Raw genomic sequence first — 23042 nt, 5'->3', positions numbered from 1 at the left:
AGAGTATTCTCTCTAGGAATCTCTAGGTCCTTGAGGGCGACTTTTAGTAAATGTTGGCCATAGAGTTGCACTGGAGGACCTGAGATTCCTAGAGAGAACATATCCGTGAACAATCAAAGCCGCAAATATGGAGGGATTTGTAGTTTTTGTGAAGCGCCAACCCTCTTTGGCACGGAAGGGTAAACGACCTTGCGAAACTACAAATCCCAGGGGTCCATAGGCTGGAGCTAAATAATCTAGAGTGACGTCGCACTGCGTTATTTCTCCAGGCATCGCGAGAGTTCGGGGAGAGTCGGTTGCTATGGCTACATCGACGCTGGTTGGTCGAGAGAAGAAGAGCCGGGGCGGATGAGGGAGAAACCGGCCTGCGCTGCAGAGCGTCGGTGACGTCAGTGCGTTAAGGTAAAAAAACCCAATGCTCTATTTTTGTGGGGAGGGGGAGAGTTATTAATCATAGTGGCAGAGAATTGAGAAGGCTCGGAAGAGGGGCAACCACGGCACAAAACGGGCTTTGTCGCGCCTCTGTGAGTGGCAGACTACAGTTCCCAGCATGCTGTGCGCGGCAGCTCCCGTTTAAAAACCTTGGCCGTGGCGGCGCAAAGGGCTTCGGGATAGTAGTCGAAAGGCGGAGTCAAAGCGTGAAAGGTTCTCACCCCTCCCGTCGCGTTGTGCGTGGTGCACTCTGGGAGTTGTAGTCCTCAGTTGGCTCCAGGTTTCCTGGCTTCCAGTTCCCAGAAGCCCAGGCCATAAACCAAGCAAATGGCTGGGGCCTTCTGTGAAAGGAAGTCCAAATACTTGTTTTGGTCAAGTAATGAATAGGTGGAAGGGTATCCATAATGGGTTAGGTGTAAATTACTCCAGGTAGAGGCTGAGAGAGTGTGACTTGCTATAAAGCCAGGAGTAGCTTAATGGCTTCACCTTTTGTGAACTTGTTGCTCTGCCTCAAGAAGCCTCAAGGTTTACAACAGTGAGAACTTGTGACACTGTGCCTGGGGTAATTTACACCTTGTACTTTGTTAGTATGAAGAAAGGGGGTGTTATAGATTATTGATTATTGATTACAGTATTTTAAAATTCTGGTTTTAAAATAATCAATAATCAACCAATAATCAATATGCCACCTCAGGGGAAAACCCCACAACGGATCACCTCTCGCCTGCTTATTGCTTGACCAAGCCAAGCATGGTCGAATGGTTAAAATTCAGAATTTTAATCTATAATCAATAATCTATAACATACTAAAAGCAAAGGTTGATATTCTAGGTCATGTCAAATTATCTCTTTAGGAATGTAAACAATTTGGAAGTGGCTCCTAACAAGATTCTAACCCAAATAAATGGAAGTACTGCATAAACAGTTTGAGGACAGGGAAACAAAACATATAGGTAAGGGATTGATAGATGGTTAATCCACAAGGGATAGAGACATATGTTAGGACAGCCAGTGAATATACAGGAGTGTAAATGTTTAATTCATTGTAATCCGTGAAAATGTGATTTGTAGTTTTCTTTGTTCAAAATGCTACAAAAAAACCTTGGTTCACTTTGAATTCGGGGTCCCAGTAATTTGGATGAATTTCCTACTGGGAACAGTGCTGCAGCTAAAAATAAAAATGTTTCCTTTCCAAACGACCCCTTGGTCTCCCTGCTGATTTCTGATTAAAATTCTGGGTTTAAAATAATCAATAATCTATAACAATTGCAGGTGCTGGCCCTCAAACCTTAGTCCTCTACTTTCCAGGATTTGAATTTCCTCTCCCAGAAGCCCCCATTTGCTTGGCTAATGGCCTGGGATTCTGGGAAGTGAAGTCCTGGTCTTTGGAAAGACAGCTATCACAGGCTGAACCTCAATAGATCCAGCTTTCTTTGGGATGAAAAAGTATTGGTGGTGAACTTTGATTTGTCACCGGCACAGTCCCCATAGCTGCTCTCCACAAGGAATTATTACTACTACTACTACTACTACTAATAACGGAACTATCTATGCATATCAACGAACCAGTTCTAGCAGTTTTATCCCCACCAGAAACAGATTTTTGTAAAGCTAACATAACACCGAAGACCAAGCTACACCCAAATACTTAATTTAACACACCTTAAACTCAACCAGTTTTTAAACTAGTGATCCGGTGCAGCAATGTCTGCTTACTACTTACTATTAAATTTACTTACTACTTACTAATAAATTTTAAACTAGTAATCTGGTTAAGCAATGTCTACTTACTGTGTTCTGTGGAATTTGACTGGATCCTTCATGAGACAAAGAACTTGGTGATTCACAGAAATAAGAATTCAACAGCATTATCTCTGAAATAGGTGAATGAATGGGTGAATGAGTGTTATCTTGTATTGATAATGGCTGCAGCTGCACTGTCGAAATAATCCAAGTTGACACCATTTTAACTGCCATGAGTCAGTGCTGTGGAATTATGGGAATTGTAGTTTGTTATGGCACCAGAGCTCTCTAACAGAGAAGGCAAAAGCTCTCACAAAACTACAGATCCCAGAATCCCATAGCACTGAGCCATGGCAGTTAAAGTGATGTCAACCTGGATTATTTCGACAGTGAAGACACAGCCTATGTTTTCATCTGCGGATAGCCAATTTTTAGTAATTTCTTAAATTACATTCTTATGATCTCAGAGATTTCCAGGACATTTTTTTCTTCCCTACCTCATTCAAATGTAATTTCATGGATTTAATAATAGGCATATGTTGAAGTAATTTGTGACTGTCCTCTTTAAATTTACTGTTTGCTATCAAATATACATACCAGTTTTTGTTTAATGTGTTAAAGAGAGCTATATTTTAGAAATGCTGCTTCTTAATGTCATGTAGATAGAAAGTAAAATGACTAATTTAGAACTAAAACTTTGAAACGGATTATGTTTTTCCATCTGTGGGTTTGTCCAAGAGTGCAAAGGATAGGCAGACATATGAGAGAGGATTGTAGCCCAAGCCAGTGTCTAAATTCAAAATCACATTTTCCTGTACATTTTTTTATTCATTTTACATAAAGATAATGGCTGATCCAGAAAAGGAGGCAGGTGACCTGGCTGAAGTGGAAGCTGAAAAGCAAGAGGCAGAAGAAGACACCTCTGCAACAGAACATGGAGAGTCTGAAGGCATTAAAGAAGAGCAGACAGATAAAGAGCAAGTGGATGAAACAACTTTGCCTACAGAGCAGGAGCAAAATCCAGACTCAGCAGCATATGAATTAGGTGCCACTGAGGAACAGGGACAGGGACCTGATGCTGCGGAGGAACAGACTACTGCTGAAGAACCAGTGCAGGCTCCAGATGTTGTTGAGGAATCAGTGCAAGGCTTTGCTCCTTCTGGGGAACCAACACGGGAACAGGATGCTGTGGTAGAACTGGCCACTTCTAAAGAACCAGCTCAGGGACCAGCTGCGGCTGAGGAACCGACTGAGGGACTAGATACAGAAGAAAAACAAGAGACACCCATTGTAGAATCCCAAGAGGTTCAGAAAGATACTTCAGATGTCCAAGATTTTGGTGTTCAGATTGGACCAACAGGAGATGACCTGGGTGCTGCCGTAAGTGAAACAGCTGGAGGCGTTGATGAAAGTGTTCCTCGACAGCATATCGGTTTTGGAAAAGATGAGTTAATGGAAGCCTTGGCATCTGAAGGAGCAAAAGGTCAAGAACGTGTTAGAGAGCCTGATGTAACAGGTATACAGTATACCCAATGTCATAAATGTATTTAGTACCAGCTCACTACAAAATAGCAACAACAACAGCATGAATCCTCTTGCTAGCGGCAGCAACAGCTGTTTTATGGTGAATCTACATCTGCAAAAAGCCCACTAATTCAATGAGTTTCCTGTACCTTGGGCTTGTCAAAAGGACTAAGGCCAATACATTTTCACCTATTTCTTCCTTTATCCTGATGTCTAAAGGCATCCAAAATTATGAACAATGGTGTGTTTTTTAAAAAATTCAGTTATCAAACCATATAGCAAAAGATAATATTTTTAAAATATTACCAATACATCCATATAGTGGAACAACTACAAATTTACCAAAAAAGTGTTTGCTTTTTTAAAAGCCACATGGCATAGACATAACTTGCATGGGTTAGGTTCTGCCCTGCCCTGTCCCCCAACCACCCCTCACAGATGGCAAAAAACCAGGGGTGAGAGGGGCAGGGCAGAGCAGAGCAGAACCTAACCCATGTAGATGGGGAGGGTCCACTATATAAATATGTCACAGAGGGAAAACCATGCATGTTTACTCAAAGCTAGAGCAGTCAAGTGTGCTTTGTCATTCAGCCTAAATATAATGTCAGCTTACAAGGTTTTTCTGGGGGTTCCTCATGTGCTGTTGAATAATATGGGCTGTGGCAATCCATGGGCAGTCCCCAGCCAGTCAGTGGAAAGGTTTCACTGTATAGTTAAGGCATTCCTTAGTTAGTTCATGCATTCCAGATATCCCACAAGGCTCTCTATGTGAGCAAGGACATTCCTGTTAAATTCTAGGGGGGTATCCCTAATATGGACAGTGATTTTGAGTTTTATGCATTTTGCAGCATACGCCTTTGGGCACATGTCTCTATTTATTTGATGCAGAGGTTGGTATTGCCTTCCTCCATAACAAAGAAAGCCCCTCAGCACCTGGATCTACCAAAGAATCACTGCTGCCCCTCATCACAATTCCATGCCTGGATGAGAATGGTAGGAAATGGAAGATGATGTTTTATGTCCGTGGATAGACATAAAATGAATGCCTTATCCACTGAGACCTCTGGAGGGCCCCAGCAGAGCTCAGTGGAGGATGTAATAATTTTTCATCTGGCTAGGAGGAAATAGCCAGATATCTCTCTGATCTCCCACCTCTCACTAAGCATGGAATAGCCAGGGTGGTGGTGGAGGCCTACAGCAACTCTTACAATAACTTATGACGGAGTCGCTGAATGGCCAGCTGTAGCATAGATCTGCACCCAGAACTACTTAACTGTGCTGGACCATACAGGATTGTGGCCATTGTTACTACGTGCACAGACCAATTGCTTTTGTGAATAATGGCAGCCAAAGGATTAGACTTGATTGTTCCCTTTTCTGTGTATCCTTTAGTAAGATCATGATTATGATATTATTGCATAATAGTGTAGTGTTACACACTATAACAAATGGCCATATTATAATACTTGTATTATTTACATTTGTCTTAAGTTTTAGATAACACATTTTAAATAATAATAATAATAATAATAAAAAGATGTTGATTCCAACACATTGCTTAATTCAATGCATTTTTAAAAAGCACTTTAGATGCCAGAGCAAAAAACTGGAAACTTGATACAACTCACTGGATTAGAGAGCTCATGTTTGAGGTCAGTTGTTTGAGAATATAATGAATTTGTTTATTTTTCAGTTAAATTCATGCTACATCCTGATATCCAGATTTTCACTAAGACATTTAAGATTAATCAGACTGTGGAGCAAATCAAGATGTACTTTGTAAAGCGATTAAAAATACCACTGGACCTATTGCAAATTATGCTGATAGGTATGTATTATCTGGTAGTAAGAACCCCTGTTTCTCTTTGGATCTGTAAATTTAATCATGAAGTGAACCCATAAGACAATTGAATGCTGCTCAGTAGAACCAATTGGGTTTTTTTGGGGTGTGGAGATCAGCATCAATAGGAGTCTTTATACTTGGAGAAGAAGCCATCTTTAGGTAAACATGAACTCAAGGAGACTGAAACACTAGAAACAGTTGATACCACAAAGATGATTTGAAGAAGCACAGTGAGAAGACTCCCAGCCAACAAAGAGCTGGGATTAGGGATTATTATATTGCTATTAACTCTCCACTGGAATTCACATGTGGAGGCCTGTCACCATTGGTTATTACTGTGTTATGGCATCACACTTTAGGAAGACACTACTGTTTCAGAACTCCCACTCTACCTTCTACAAGATAAATGTAGAAAAGGGGAAACCTATGCAGTTTTTACAGGCTAAAATGTCAGCGGCTGACATACACACTAAGTTGTAATGATATGACCCTACCTGTGATCTTAAGATCTTCAAGGGAAGCCCTTTTTTCAGTCTCACCTCCTTCCCAGCCATGTTTGTGGGAACACAGGAGAAGATCTTATCAGTGGCTGCTCCCCTGCTTTGGAACTTCCTCCATAGAGGCTAGGATAACTCCCTCCTTGCTATCTTTCCATCAGCATATGAAAACATTTCTATTCAACAGTGGAATATGCTGCCTCGGAGGGTGGTGGAGTCTCTGGAGATTTTTAAACAGGCTGGATGGCCTGTTCTGTTGGGAATGTTTTGATTGTATATTCTTGCATGGTAGGAGTTGGACTGGATGGCCCTTGGAGTCTCTTTCAAATCTGTAATTCTAGGCTTTTTAACAAAAACCCACTGGATGATCTTGTACGATCACACTCTCTCTGTCTCAGAGGATGGCAAGGGCAGAACCCCTCTGAAGAAACTTGCCAAGAAAACCCTATGATAGGTTTGCCTTAGGGTGGTCCAAAGTAAAAAAATGACTTGGAGGCACACAACAAGAAGAATAAGCAGTTTTAATGGTTTGCTTTTTTGTTGATTTTTATCTTTTAATTGATTGGTTTTAAAGTGTTTACATTCAATAGATTGCTGCATTGTATTTTAACAATAGCATTTTACATATTTTACTTATGTTTCTATAAAGATTTTTATCTGTCTTTCAACTTTTGTATGCTGCCTTGAGTTGCAATACCGGGGAAAGTGCAGGATATAAATGAAACAACAAAAACAGGAATGACATCACCATCAGCTTTCCCAGAATTCTTTTCTCTCTCTCTAAAGAAACAAATGGATATTCTTTTTATTTTATATGAAATCTAATAATCTGTATATTTATTTTTAGGGAGAATAAGTGACAATAAAGAGACTTTATGGGATCTTGGTGCTCATCCTTATGGGACCATCCAGGTTGATATGTTCTCGCTGGATGAAGAAAATTTTCCAATCAAAGCACATAAACTCCTACAGGAATTCTACATGGCTGACGTTATAACTGTTAGAGTACAAACTGGTAAACATATGCATTTCAAATATACATTCTAGTTTATTCTAGTAAAGTGTTGTTCTTGCATTCTTGCTGGATAGTCAAATACCATCCTGTAAGTAATTTAACAAGACTGATTTTATCTGAACAGATCCAGATACATTCCAGGACATAGACATAGAGATTAAAAGGCCTACCTTTGAGAAACCATTTCTGGGTGGATTTAGACATAAGGAAACAGGCATTGAATATCATAATGCAGGATCACAGACAGATCCAAAGAAACGTCCAGAGAAAGGATATGAAGAATTCTGTAGGTCAACACAGGTATGTTTGCAAAGAAATAAAATAAGGCTAATGTGAATATGATAATAATAATAATAATAATAATAATAATAATAATAATAATATGTTTTATTTATAGACCGCTATTCCACGATGATCATAGCGGTGTACAGTAAAATATGGAAAACAAAACAAAACAAAAAACCCTGTTTCAGAAGCTTTCACCATTAGATGGGTTATTCTTTCTTAATTGATTCATAAAGTAGGTTTTCAATAATTTTAATTTGTGGAGAGAAAGAGCCCAACATTTGTAGCACAAGTTATTTTATATAATGTGAGGATTAATATTTAAAATTTTCATTTCTAGACAGTTTTTGAGAGAAGAAAGCTACAACAGACAAGAAATACGACTTCTACTCAGATGACAAAAATTGGAGTCTATGTGTCAAATATCACTGATAAACTTATAGAACCAAAACCGTATGTGACAGCTGATGAATATCATGAACGACGACTTAAGGCAGTAAGTGTTGATCAAGTTGCAATCTTTAAAGCAGCAGATTAAGATCTATTTTAAGGCTGCAAGAATTATGAATTTGTGACCTACAAATAATTCAGCTGTAACACATTGTGCACCTGTTGATAATAAACTCTGTAGAACATAGAAATATTTTTGGGTAAATATTGTTAATATCAGACTGTTAAGCCTACATCTGCACTAGACTTTTCTGTATTTTCATTTCAGAATTTTAGTCCCACATTTCTATTCAGTGTAATCATGTATTACTGATAGGTAATACATCTCTTTAAAAGATGTTCAGCTTATCTTAACTATTTTCATCACTTAAAACATTTGCTAGTCTGTTATAAATGATTTTCTGGGGAAAAACTTAGCAAATTTCATATTGAAATATTTTTGTGAAATATGGTAGGATTTTAAGGCCCTCGACACATACTGACTAACCCTCTTTTTCTTTTCTCTTCTTCCATCACCCCCTTTACAGACAATTGTAATACAAACCTATTACCGGCGATGGCTAGCAAAGAATATAGTCGAAAAACTAAGAGAACAACTGAGGCTGAGACTAGAATGGGAAGAAGAAGAAGAAAGAAGGAAACAGAGAGAGAGGGCAGAAAGGCTGCTAAAGGAGTATAATCGAAGGCTATATCCTAGAACAAAGGATGATTTTGAATTACTTTATCATGCTTTAGAATGTAAGTTGCTTTAAGAAATGCATATAAAATGAAAACTACAATCTTTTAATAGTCAGATATAAGTGTATTTGGGGCCTTTATATTATTGGATTGCGGTCCAGAAGATTTTATGTGAGACCATACCTACTGTGATGAAGTCATTGTCAAACTGGGATGTCTCATACAGTTCAGTGAAATTGGTAAACTCATAAATGGGGATTTTAGGAACTCTGGTTGTTCATTTTTTCCAAAGCCAACAGTCTTGCGATGTTGTAAAGGTATGTTTTGTTTTAACATATGCATTATATGATGTAAAGGATGAAGTAAAGGGAAATGATGCCAAAGAACTTACAAAATTCCAGCAGGCATAACTGTTTGTGCTCATCCTAAACAGCTGGATGGATGAGGCAGGAACTATGGTAAATGGTGGCTGTGCAATATGTGGGGGAGGCAAAGGTAGGGATAAGAAAATGCACACATGTCAAAAAGATTGAAAAGGCAAAGCAAAGCAAATAGTGACTATGGGCTCATTCAAACCAGCATTTTTGTGCTAAGTAGATCAGGGGAGATTTGATGATGCAATACTGTATCAAAGTTCCCACTGCATTTACTCTAATTGAATCTCTCCATGGCAGTTTAACTCCATTGAATTTCATATTACAATTTGTATTGATTTAAAATGGAACCAAATTTTGATCATTCTTTGGGTTTTTTTTAACTGTCAATCATATTATGTGGATTTATGTCACACTGTTTGGGCAAATCCCCCTCCCCCCGTCAGCCTCAGAGGATGGCAATGGCAAGCCCGTCAGAACAACCGTTAGCATGAAAACCTGGGATAGGTTAGCCTTGGGGGGAGTCAAACTCTCAGCCAAGAAAACCCCCAGGTTTAAATGTGGGGTATAAATGCAATATAACATGTGTGAGAGAGCTTTAGTTTGCACCAACTTGGGAGCAGAATCTGTTGTGGAAAAACAATCCCTAACCCCCAGCCCCAGTGATAGGTTTTTTAAAAAAAAAATCAAGCAAATCCTGCGCACCTTTTTCATACTGATGACGCGAGTATTTAAAGGTGCTGCCTGCTGTAACTATGCAATAGCAAAAATGCATAAACTGTCATTTTTTGTTAAAGTACACTGTCTAATGATGTTGCCAGGAGACTCCCCTCCCTGCCTTTGGCTTTGGTTGCAGGGAGAGAACAAGGGATGGGCATGATCCGGCTCTTGCACATTAACCCTCCTTTCCTGTGTTCCAAATTGAATCGACAGCAAGTTCCCATTGTTAGCTGGTAAAAAAAGAGTGGTTCCTTTGGAAAGATGCACTGAAATGCCCGGTTCCAACAGAACTGGTTTAAGGGGGCTTTGTGCCCCCCCTCCAGAATTCGGGTAGGAAAAACCGGTGCCAGTGGGAATTATCCCCTTTTTCAACGGCCCCATACAGACTGCCAAAATAAAGCTGCTTTAGGTCACTTTGGAGGTATGCTGTTTAAGTGATGCATGCATCCTAAGAGCTGCGGCAAAGCTGCGCTCCAGCCCTTAGGACTGGATCGTGGCTTTGGCATGGCTTCCGTAAAAGTGACCCGAAGCAATTTTATTTTGGCCTGTCTGTATTGGGCCTACATCTCCATCTAAATCGCTGTAACCATTTGGAATTGTAATCATTTGGCACACTGATGACCTCTTTTCCTTTTGCAGCATGGCGAGCTGGAACATCAGCTACTTAACTTGGTTCATCTGAGATGGAATTCTGAGTGCTTTTTATTCCCCATCTCATGCGTCTTTGTATGTCATGTATGCCATGGAGATGCATGTTTGATGTTTCTTCAAAGATACATCTGGACATCAAGTATCTGAGCAACTTAATCATGCATTTCTGTGAACAATTGGGAAAGAGAAACCCAAGGTCTCTCAAAGAGTTAATTTAAGCCCAATCAGTCTAGCAGAGAATCTTCTGAGATTAAAAAGCTAAAAATTATATTGATTTGCCCCTGATCCATGACCTGCATTCAAAATGTATATAATGCATTGCTATTTAAATAATCCCTGCAATAGAATCTTTGTGTTTGTTGGTTAGTAATAACCCTGCATTAATGCAAGCATGGCTTTTCTCCCACCCACTTTTTTTTTAAAAAATAGCTCCATTAATAGAAATCGGGTTTCATATCAGGCTTTGTGTATATTATGAGCCATTTTCCAGGACTGCATTCAGAGTTTGTTTGCTGTTCCAGGTGGGAGATTGGTCTGGATGACTCTTGAATGAACTGAAAGGGCACCTTTGAAGCTGCTCCTGAAGAGCACTTTCACTTTTGTGTAGGCAGCACATCTCATCTGAAGCTGTATGTAAGAATTGACTCATATGCAGCTTCTAATGTAAAATGAAAGAGCACTGAATTGTCTGGACTCAGATTATTACCTGGCATCTGCCTGTTTCATGGTCCCACTATATTGTTTGTTTCTGGTTTTGTTTGTTGTTGACTGGTTGCTTCTCCATAGAGTAACTGGTTGGCACTTTTATATACAAGTGCTTAGAGATTCTAGGAAGTACTTTTTCACCTCCTGCTAGGACAACTTTCACATTCTTGTAGTGTCATGCTACATTGCTGTAACAGCAATCTGATGCGTTTATTGTCCTCCAGAGCTTTGTGAAGGGCATGGCAACTGAACACAACAGGAGGAGTTTGTTACATGGCTTCAACTGTACAACTAAAAGGTTTTGAAATATGTGGCATGATTTTGTAGTGAAAAAATGAAAGGAAAAAAATAAAATATAGTCAAGGAAATTCAAGTCATTTCAGGAAACAAAAAGCATTACACCATATGAGTTGGGGGGTGTTAGTTCTCTTTTAAATATGAGTTTGCTGTATCAAAAGGCAAAGAAGGTAGTCATTCACAAAACTGTATATGCTTGAATGGCTGAGCTGAGGTGATGGTTCATAATGTTCAGTTGTTCAAGGAAGATTTGTAGATAATGGTTCTTTGGGGAAAGAGAAAATTACTGTGCTAATTTGATTGTGAACTTTGAATGTGAAGCTGTGCATAGGGCAAAGAAGTTGAAGTATGAAGAGTAGACTCTGTGGTGATATGAGAGAAAGATCTGAAGAATAGATAGGAAAGGATAGAGCAACATCTGCTGCCACAGTAGCTTCCACTCAGCACTTGTACCTCATACCCTTAAAGCTGACATGGGCCAAATAATGCATCTTTTGGCCACTTTGGGAGCATGGTGTTTACATCATGCACAACCCCTAAAGTGGCTGAAAGCTGCTCTGAGACTGAGTTAAGGCAATAAAAGCTGGCTTGGGACCAGAGTGACAGCCTGCTTTTGAAGCAGTTGGCACAGTCCTGGCATGGCTGGAGCAGATGGAGGCCGCTCCTACGGGGCTATCTACTTGACCCCAATGAATAAAAGTGGATCAGAATATTGACTTAACCTAACTCGTCAATATCTGACGGCAGGCATCAAGCATAACTGATTTGTTTTTAATGCCATATACAATAATAGAAGCAAATGCAATTAATTTTAATTGAAATCTTTGCACATACATTATTTTCTTGTAAGTCTTACAACAATCCTGTAAGGCAGTGCTACTCAAAGTGACATGTGCAGATCCAAAAGCCATCAGCTGCTGGTTCCTGGGGAGTTTCCAGGAAAGAAATAGACAACTGTAGCCAGTGGACATGAATACATTCATAGAATCATAAAATTATAGAATTGGAAGAAACTACAAGGGCCATCCAGTCTAACCCCCTGCCATGCAGGAACTCACAATCACAGCATCCCTGTCAAATGGCCATCCAGCCTCTGTTTAAAAACTCAAAGAAAGAGACTCCACCACACTCTGAGGGAATGTGTTCTACTTTTAAAAAGCTCTTACTGTCAGGAAGTTCCTTCTAATGTTGAGCTGGAATCTCTTTGACCTTGACATTATTGGTCCCTGGCACATTAGAAAGGAAACATTGGCAGTCCTCCTCATTGCATAGTTTAAGAATCACACCAGCCTTATCAGGTTGCTTCTGAGGGTTTAAATCTTCTGGTTATCCTCAAATGTATTCCTTTTAGGAGAAGGGAATGTGACAACCTCATGGTAGTGCTGGAAAAGGCTTGGTGGAAAAATGAGATATTTTGCTGCTTCTTGTTCACCTAAAAAACCACCACACAGTTTGAAAGAAGGAATGGGGAATCTTACTAATGTTACACTAAGGCCTGTTACAGACTGCCAAAATAAAGCTGCTTCAGGTCTCTTTGGAGGTATGCTATTTAAATGATGCATGGGTCCTAAGAGTCCGGAGGTCACGCTAAAGCCATACTCCATTTCTAAGCACTGGAGTGCAGCTTTGGTGCAGCTTCCGGATTCTCATTTAAACAGCATACCTCCAAAGAGGCCTGAAGCAGCTTTATTTTGGCAGTCTGTAACAGGCCTAAGTCTTAGAGCAGAAATGGGAGAGACAAACCAATGTAGTCACCCTGGCACAATTAAGATCTGACAAGACTCTGAAATGATGACAGCCTCCCAGATGTTCATGACCCATCTGGCCATCTTGATGGACATAGCTGTATGTGCTGCACAGATTGTCCCGCATTCCTTCCCATCACCTGTATTGAACACAGATTCAAAGGTTGGGCCAGTCATCTTCTCAGCATAGACTAAAGGGGGCTGAACTGCCATCTTGTCCTGCAAGACTCTCTGAAATTTGTATGCAAAGGGGTGTTGTAGCACCTTTGATACTAACTGGGGGAAAAAAGAAGTTGGTAGCATGAGCTTTCATAGACTTGCAGCCCTGATTATGTATGTCACAGTGCATGGCAGTGGTAAGATTTGATCAGGGATTTCATAGCCTTTTCAGCTGCCCTTTTACAGCATCTCATAAATCAGTTAAATAATACCAACCTACTGCTGGCTAGCAAAAGAGTTCTAAAATGAAGCCAGTTTCAGGGAATCTGTTTTGAAAATCCATTTCTTTTTCACAAGGAATGACTGTTTTTCTTTGCTTCTGCTGCCCTCTTGTAGGTCTGAGAAACCTGTTTAGACTTTTGCTATGTTGAATAAGAATAGCATGTATTTCAAGTATGCATCTATTTATTGCTAAATCAAGCAAGAAGATTGCTGAAATATTTAGAATGAAAAATGGTCCTCATAATTCTCTTCTCTCTGATGCTTCTTGATACGTGCTGAACAATTCTCAATATGAGATACATATAAATGATTGCTGATCAGTGGAATCAAAATATAAAAAGAAGAAATTTTATAGGCAGGGTTTTCAGATTGGTAAGATTTTTGTTTCTCTCCTAAGATTTTTAGAACTATGTAGAGGCTATGAACTTGAAGATTTGGGCAATACAGTGCTGAGGATGTCCCCTGAGTTGACCTTGACTCTTGGTGACCCTTTGTATGAGATATCTCCAAAACTCCTTGTCTCCCACTGCTCTGCTTAAGTGTTTTAGATTTATTCCCATGACTTCCCTAGTTGAGTCTAGCCATCTGGCGTGTGGTCTTCCTCTCTTTCTACCTCTCTTTCTACTACCCTCTATCTTTCCTAGCATTATTGTCATTTCTAAATGAGTTGTGCTTTCTCATGATGTGGCCAAAGTATACCAGCCTCAATTTAATCATCTTGGCTTCTAGGGGCATTTCATCCTTGATCCGTTCAAGAACCCATTTGTTTGTCTTTTTGACTGCCCACGGCATTCTCAGCACTCTTCTCCAGCACCACATATCAAATGAGTTAATTTTCTTTATATCAGTTTTTTCACTCTCCACATTTCACATCTATACATAGTGATGGGGAATACCATGGCTTGGATCATTCAACTTTAGTGCTCAGTTGTATATCTTTGCTCTTGTTATTTCATCATTGCCCTTCCCATTCCTAGTCTTCTTATCTCTTGACTGCACTTTCTGTTATGATCAATGTTTGATCCAAGGTGTGAGAAATCTTTTACTATTTCGTTTTCCTCATTATCCAGGTTGAATTTACGTATGCCCTCTGTGGTCATTATCATTGCAGGGTACAGACTGCCAAAAAGAGGTGCCTTCCCGGCACCTATCTTTGCTCCGCAGGAGTGCCGCAGCAACCAAATTGCGCAGCGCTGCTACAGAGCAAATAAGAAGTGCCCGAAAGCAGCTCTTTTTTGCGGCACTGCTAAGAGCCAGAGACGGTGCGGTGACGTCGCAGCTGTGCCACCCCGTCTGGAAGTGACGCAGCTGTGACGTCACCATTACACACCCCGTTTGGTGAGCGCACTGCAGCTGTGGTGCCCTCGTCATGTGTGAGGGTTGCCGGGCATGTGGGTGCTCTGTTACAGGTACCTGTTTCTTCCCATTTCCCCATGCTAATATCAACTGGGGGAGGGATTTGCATTGGTAAATTATCTCTCTATGGTCCCAGTCCTGCTAATGGTTTTTTAAAATGGTGTTGGAAGCTCCAGTCATAGAAATATCATGTTAATGTTCAGTTTCACTATGGATAGATGTAGCAGCCTAAATTGAGAGAATCTAAAGAGCTCCAGTTAAAACCATATTAAGAGCTCATTTAATTGAGTTTATCAGGCATTTTATGGCTGTAGCTGAAAAGTGGATTGCTATACTAGACAGTCATAAAGATTTCTTTGCATTTAACAAGCTAAGTAAACCTTAACTTTACAAAAATATAATTGAAATGTACACACATTGAACTGATTACACATCTTGTAATGGTATTTGCTTCAGTGTTACTTGGTTGCAGATTATTTTGAAAAGGATCCATGACTTCTTCTCAAACTGAAATTCAGACTATCACTATAAAAAAAAGGGGTGTGTGTGTGGAAGCACCCAGAATTCAGTGATTGTGGGTTCCTTATTTGTGTATGTTACATTTTCTCCACCACATGCAGCACAAGGATTTCCCTGATATTATTTTTGATATCTTTGCATCTACTTTTCTGACAGCACCAATATGGTATGTGTTGCTAGAGTGAAATGGTACTACCAAGGGAGCAGACAGGCTAGTCTTCTGATACAATAATTAGTTTATTCTGCCTGGGTAGTTTAGCTTGAGTTTATCAATCAGACTGAAAGGTTCAGAATATTGTGTTCTTGTTCCTACTTTGGGATAATCTGCTAGTGCTGTCTCCTGCTGCTGTAGTATCATATGTAGAATAATAACATTCTCGGTTACTGAAGGAGATTATTAACCTTGGCACCAACACCTAATTGGATAATTTATGCTCTTGTTCAAAGAATTTGTCTCCTTTGCTAGTGTTTCAGTAATAGAATTTTCTGTTCTCATTTTAATAGACATTTAAATGATTAATCAGGCCTTGCAGTGTATAATAATAGCAGGCATCGGGATGCTGCAGAGGATAACACTCCACAAATACAGAGGTTTATCTGTATTTGTGCCTGAATAGCAATCTTATTTTAGACCATGTAATGTTCATACATTTCAGCAACTGCTCAGTGTATAGTCGGCCCTCTGTATCCAGGTTCTTTATCCATGGATCCAACCATACTTGGCTTGAAAATATTCAAAATAAATATAAAAGCCAAAAACAAAACCTTGATTTGGCTATTTTATATAAGGAACACCATTTTACTACACCATTGTATTCAATGGAACTTGATCATCCACATATTTTGATATGCACAGGGATCCTGGAACCAAACCTCATTGGATACCATGGGCCCAGCGTATTTTAGTTTGCTGTTTATGAAATGATTTCACAGATTATTGCTTATATCTCCACAGCAAAATTTAGGAGACCCATCTTCTTCCCTTCACCACAGCCTACCCCATTCACCAGGTTCTCTTAGCCCCTCTGTGTAGCATTTTATGAAGTAGTGGGAGGCTGGTGAGGAGGCCAGGTTACAGATTCTCCTTCCACTTAGCCTTGTTGCACATGTCTGAATTGAGGTCCAGCTGTGTGTAAACTGGTCTGAAGTTCTTTATGAAAGGGGGAAAGACCTCTTTGGAGCCACATGACATACGTTTCACATCTGGATATTTATTTATTTATTTATAATTTCTTTTTGGCACATAAACATGAGACTTCCTCTTGTCCGGGCATTTTAATTCCATCCAGAAGTTCTGAAGAAGTTTCCCAGAAGAAGGCGAAAAAGAGGAGGAAAAAAAGAAAGAAAATTACCAGCATCCTTAAGACTAACTGATTTTTGTTTTAGCATGAGCCTTTATGGATATCAATTTAATTCTTCAAATGCAGTACAGAACATTATTGCCTCAGGTTATTGAGCATATTTATACAGTTTTGGTAGTGGGATAGAATGTAATAGGATCTAAAAAGTCTTCCTCTCCCTTTCTCTGTATAATGCTGTAACAGACCAATACAGCTACATCTTTGAAAACTCTCCTAAGAAGAGATGATCTGAAATGATAAATTACAACTGTTCACCAGATGTTATCTGACTGCAAGGCCTAGCACTTAAATCTTGTGATGCACATGCAACCCAAAATTCAGTCGCCTAAGTGCATGTGTGCCAAAAGTAACACAGGTGATAGAGATTTGTGACATGAGTCACCAGATGTAAGAAGAGTGGCTTGGGATTTGACTGTAAGATAACTCTAGAAGCCTGCTAAAATGCCTAAAGTCCCTGATCACCGGCCATGCTGGCTGATGCTGAGTATTAAAATCCAAAAACATCTAGAGATACTAACTTTGGGACTTGACTTGTGGTCCATCCTACATAGGATATGTAGGAAATGAGTTGGGAGGCCCAGAGGTGTATGTACTATAGGGATGGAGTGCATTTCATATGCACATAGAATCCTTGACTTTTTGGAGATGTGCATTCTAAATAATTCTTCCTTTATCCTTATTTACTTTGTATGTTAAAGTCAATGGGCAAAATGGACAAGTATAGATAGATATAAATGTCAGCGAGTATTATAGAGTTCAAAAGCAAGCAATGCAGGACATATTTCACGAACACACATCCTAAGCTTAGAGTAAACAAAGCACATAATCCCCTTTTATCACTGCTTAAGCACCTAGCTAACCTAAAGGATACATTTTATATTGATGGCATGTGAAGGCTAACTAAAGGAATCAGAGTTGAAAAACCAATAATCTCTCCTTGTGTTGATATAGTATGGAGGCAAGAGGAGCTTGAGCGCATCAACACAACTTTTACTGGAGCTGAACGGAAGGCAGCTCTCTGTGGACTTTTAGAAAAAGAGGCTCAGCTGATTGCTTCCATTGGGAGACACAAAATAAATGCAGATGAAGAGAACCAGGAAAAAGCAATCCTGTCCTTTTTGGAAAAGGTCGGTGAGATAATTTCTATCTGAACACTGAATGTACCCAGAGTTCAAAAACCTGAATTAACATTTACAGACTAGCAGCAGACTGAAGAAAGCACAGTAATTAACTTGACCAGTTACAGATATGATTTGTGGGCAGTGGGCATGTCTGGCAGTAAAATTATCTCATTAGGTGCAGTTATTAAAAGCCTTTATAGATGTCCATAAAATTTGATGGGTACTTCTTTTCACCTAAGAACTGAGAAACCACCACTTACATCTTAATTTACTTAATTATGCCACCTCATTGAAGATGATGAATACTGTGCACTATGTAACCCTCAATTAATGCTATATTAGAAGCAGAAGTGGCTAAATGTATTGCAATAGTCTCATTCATACTTTCCTGAATTTACAGTTTTAAGAAAATTTGCACAGACAATTATTTTCAGTGATGCACAATCAGAGAATATGTGATAGTTTGGATTTTGTACAAGCATGTTAATGAAATTTTATTTATATAAAAAGGTTTAAGCATGTCTAGAATTACTAATCAAAACTAACTATGGCCACAGTCCTGTTTCTTTTAGATATGGGGAAATGGGCCAATGGCAATTCATAATATCCCAAACCTTGCTTCTTCTGTGCCATTTTTATGGCCCCAGTGCTGAAAATTGCAGTGTACAAACCAGTTCAAGACATGCCCTCTTGTATCTTACCTTGATGAATACAATAGCTCATGCATTTGGATACCATATTATCCCATGTTGTTATCTCTTCTGAGAGAAGCCTGAATGTGAGGGGCATGGGGCATGGGGAAGGATAGTTCATTGGATATTTCAAGGTGAAGATGCTGGAACCATTTGGCTTGCCAGAAATGGCCTAACAGCAGTGACTTACCTGAGCAATATCAGCATGATGTAGAATGGAACGTTACGCAATGGTCCTATGGAGAGTCCATCCTATATCTTCCTGCCTGAACATGAAGCATCAGATCTCCTAGTCTAGGAGGCTGATGTTCTGCTGTGTACTCTACAAAACCTGCTACCAGAAGTCAACTGATTGCTTGACTGTGCTGGTCACAGATCAGCATGTCAGTGGCTAATCTGGGATCTACAGTAAGTGCATGGACAAGGTGATGAATGGCTACTTCGCCATACATACTTGTCATCCAAAGCTCTCTTAACTCACATCTGAACATACTTAAAGGAATGTGCATATGAACCTATTCAGCCTAAGAACCATGATTTAGTACATTGGTGAAATTCATTTTGCATTTCATTTTCTGTGAAAAATTAGATGGCCATAAATCAGTTAAACTTTAAGACTTTGTTTATTTATTTATTTATTTATTTATACAAAAATAAACATTCCCTCATCATATTGTATATATACACTTCTGCAACACAGGAATCATTAAAAAATACAAATACTAACCATCATACTGTATTTGATTCTATAAGCTCTGTTCTATTGAATATTATTTTAATATTTTAATTGTTCATAATTGTAGACAAATAATTGTGTCAGTAGCATAAGTATTCAGTATCCAGGGAAAAGTGAATAAAATGCACAGATATAGGATGGGGGACACCTAGCTGAATGAGATTACGTGTGAAAGGGATCTAGGAGTCCAAGTAGACCACAAGTTAAACATGAGTGAACAGTGTGATGCCGCAGCTAAAAAGGCCAATGCAATTTTAGGCTGCATCAATAAAAGTATAGTGTCTAGATCAAGTGTAGTAATAGTGCCACTCTATTCTGCTCTGGTGTAGCCCCACTTGGAATATTGTGTCCAGTTCTGGGCACCACAATTTAAAAAGGATGTTGAGAAACTGGAGCGTGCCCAAAGGAGGGCGACTAAAATGGTGAAGGGTCTGGAAGCCATGCCCTATGAGGAACGACTTAGGGAGCTGGGGATGTTTAGCCTGGAGAAAAGAAGATTAAGAGGTGATATGATAGCCCTGTTTAAATATTTGAAGGGATGTCATATTGAGGAGGGGCAAGCTTGTTTTCTGCTGCTCCAGAGAACAGGACCCGGAACAATGGATGCAAGCTACAGGAAAAGAGATTCCACCTCAACATTAGGAGGAACTTCCTGACAGTAAGGGCTGTTCGACAGTGGAACAAACTCTCTTGGAGTGTAGTGGAGTCTCCTTCCTTGGAAGTCTTTAAGCAGAGGCTGGATGGCCATCTGTCGGGGATGCTTTGATTTGAATTTCCTGCATGGCAGGGGGTTGGACTGGATGGCCCTTGCGGTCTCGTCCAACTCTATGATTCTATGAATTTAACTGTGTATAATGGTTACACTTTTGCATTTTGTAAAGCAAGTGTGGGAGTCATGCAACTTTCAAGATGTTAGACTGCCACTTCCAGCATTCCTCACCACTGCTTATGCTCAATAGGAACTGCTGTGAGTGACAGTCCAACATCTGGGGGGGAACACATGATTCCCACAGCTGGAATAAAGAGCCTAGGAACATTACCCCCTCCCTCTGCTACCTTTCTCTTTCTTTCCTTACACATTCCAATTCTGTACACTTAGCTGCTGGGACGATTACACCATACACTATTCAACTGTGTTTTTTATGATGATACATTGGCCAAGCACTTGATTGCTATTAAAATTATTATGGCTATTATTAGGTTTTCTATGAAATCCATATGTTCTAGTCACATTGTATTTGTTTTATGGCTAGCAATATACGTTGTTGTGTGCCTTCAAATAATTTCTGACTTATGGCCACCCTAACGCAAAACTAGCACAGAGTTTTCTTGCAAGATTTGCTCAGAGGTGGGCTTGCCTTTGCCTTTCTTTGAGGCTGAGAGAGGGTGACTTGCCCAGTGGGTCTCCATGGCCAAGTGAGGATTCAAACTCTGGTCTCTAGAGTTGTAGTCCAACACTATGCTGGCTCTGTAGGGAATTCATTAAAAGAGCTTTAAGGGACTTCAAATATAAGGACTACCTTAACAAATGAATTGCAAATTTAATTTGCTATCCACCATGATGCTCTACTGTGGGTAGTCTTACTGTGTCATAATATATGTCACAGAGCAGCAGGATCTGGCAAGAATACTATATCCCTGAGGTAAGAATCATGTGGATGCTGTGGGCTGCAAGTCCAAACATGCTGCCTAGGCCTGTTAGGACATAGTCCAACTACATCTGGAGAACCAGATGATCCTCATCCTTGCTGTATTCAGTCTGCATACTGGGATGTTTGTTTATATATTTATGCTTTCTGTCCTTGTTATAATCATCTAAACTGAAGTGGATTTTCACTGTTGGGTTGAATTCTTAATGTATGTTTGGCTATAGTGATATTAAGAGTTGGAGTGCAGAAGTAGGAAACAAGTAATTCAACACTAATTTGGATTAAAATGTGATAATTTCAAGAACAGTACAGCGGATAAACAAAATTTGCCACATTATTAGCACGAGCAGAAAAGAGTGGTAGAATGGGATTTTTTCTTCTTATTTTAACTAGAATAAATATGTTATGTTTACTTAAGCACCACCAGATGGCACTAGTAGCCACCACTGCATCAGAAATAAACTTCCAAGTATTGATATTTTCAAATGCACAGCAGTATTTGATAGGCTTACATTTAATGCCACGAATTGGTGAATTTAGGATAGTTCCGGAAACTTTTAGATAAGGAAATGCATACTGAAGAAGAGAAATGTGAACAAGAGTGTCGGGCATATGGAACAGCACCATGGAAAACCTCCTTATCCCCATTTACATGCTTGTTGGCTTGTGAGCAGTCATTTTTGAAAGTGCAAGAGACATAAATATTATTTGTTTGTTTGTTTGTTTATGCACCTTTCCTCATGGATCGGGGTGAAGAACAACAACGGACCATCAAATAAACAACATCAGTTAAAAAACACATCAGTTTAAAAGAACAAACAAGACACATATATATTTAAACAATCCATATTCAAAAATCATAATTTAAATTTATAATTTAAAAATCATCATGATAGGCCTGCTGGAAGAGACTGGTCTTTAATGATGTTTTAAATTTGGGCACCATATTCAGCTGTTGAATCTCTTCCAACAGGTTATTCCATACAGTCTAGAGGCAGCTGAAGAAAAAGTCCTCTGGCTGACAGTTGCCAAACTAGTCCTGGCTGACTGGAGTAAATATCCCCCCAGAGGACCTGAGTGTACAGGATGAACTATATAGGAGGAGGTGATCCCATGGGTAATCTGGGCCCAAACCATGTAGGGTTAAACGTAATAACCAGCACTTTATACCTTGCCTGGAAACTAATTGGCAGCCAGTGGAGTGGTTTTAATATTGCTGTAATATGATCACTCCTGGATATCCTAGTAACCAATCTGGCTGCCATGTTTTGCATTAATTGAAGTTTCCGAACTTAGTACAGAGGTAACCCAATTTACAGTGCATTGCAAGAATCCAGCCTTGAGGTTGACATGCACTACCATCTTCAGGTCCTCCAGCTCTAGGTGGGGGCACAGTTCTTAAGGTTGCATGTGTTATTTCTGTATGGTGAGTGGGCATATGATAGTTGCATGGACATTGCTGCTTGGAAAAGGGTCAGGCATATGATCACACAAAACTCGATAGACCTGTATACATCCCAGTCCCCATGATACATTTAGTATCTTAACATGACCCACTTCTTCTTTGGGGGTCTTTAACCAGAGGCTGGATGGCCATCTGTCAGGGATGCTTTGATTGTGAGCTCCTACATGGCAGGGGCTAGACTGGATGGCTCTTGTGGTCTCTTCCAATTCTGTGATTCTGTGATCCTGGCTGATGGCTCAGTCTGCTCTGTGAGGAATAAGGACTGATACCATCCTTAATAAGACTCGAAGTGTGGCAGCTTGATCTTACACATATTTATTTCGAAGTGAGTTTAGCAGTATGCTTCCCTAATAAGAGAAGATAGAGAAGATGATAGGAATAAGAAAAAGGGACAAAAGGTTATGCTTTAGAAATATGATGCCTAAAACAAGGAAGGAATTGCCAGCTAATTAGTTTGGGAAGAAATTAGGGAGGGGAATTAAGCTGACCCTGATTTTGATGCCTAGAGACAGGGGGAAAAGAGTGTCTCCAATGTTATATACTACTATGCGCTAAATACTAAAATCAAGAGCTTCTTTTGGTTTAAGCAAGGATAAAATGTAGAGAAGTTAGTGTCTGGTACAAATTTCAGTGCAGAAATTTCTTGTTGTTAACAACCCTTGAGTCTAACTTGACCCAGGGCGACCTTGTAGATGAGACATCTCCAAGACTCCCTGTCCTCCACTGCTCTGCTTAGGTCCTGT

General features: G+C 39.7%; 1 protein-coding gene across 5 annotated transcripts in view; it reads left to right on the top strand.

Annotated features, from left to right (window-relative positions):
* The first annotated feature begins 289 nt into the window (after nucleotides 1-289).
* The window catches only part of LOC149312315 (IQ motif and ubiquitin-like domain-containing protein), a 49423-nt gene continuing 26670 nt past the window's right edge, over nucleotides 290-23042 (top strand). Inside the window, exons 1-8 of one of the 5 annotated variants that reach the window (XM_089524384.1) lie at nucleotides 290-402; nucleotides 3019-3691; nucleotides 5393-5527; nucleotides 6887-7054; nucleotides 7179-7354; nucleotides 7680-7835; nucleotides 8317-8527; nucleotides 17588-17763. In XM_089524384.1, coding sequence (XP_089380510.1) covers nucleotides 3022-3691; nucleotides 5393-5527; nucleotides 6887-7054; nucleotides 7179-7354; nucleotides 7680-7835; nucleotides 8317-8527; nucleotides 17588-17763 — 1692 coding nt within the window. In that variant the 5' untranslated portion in view covers nucleotides 290-402; nucleotides 3019-3021. The other 4 variants (XM_089524387.1, XM_089524388.1, XM_089524385.1 and 1 more) reach the window with 4 other exon arrangements.

The sequence above is a fragment of the Sceloporus occidentalis genome, unplaced genomic scaffold (genome assembly GCF_023333645.1).
Source record: "Sceloporus occidentalis isolate IW3139 unplaced genomic scaffold, rSceOcc1.0.p SCAF_5, whole genome shotgun sequence".
NCBI lineage: Eukaryota > Metazoa > Chordata > Lepidosauria > Squamata > Phrynosomatidae > Sceloporus > Sceloporus occidentalis.
Note: the sequence above shows the minus strand (reverse complement) of the source record. Positions and strands in the feature narration are given on the sequence as shown.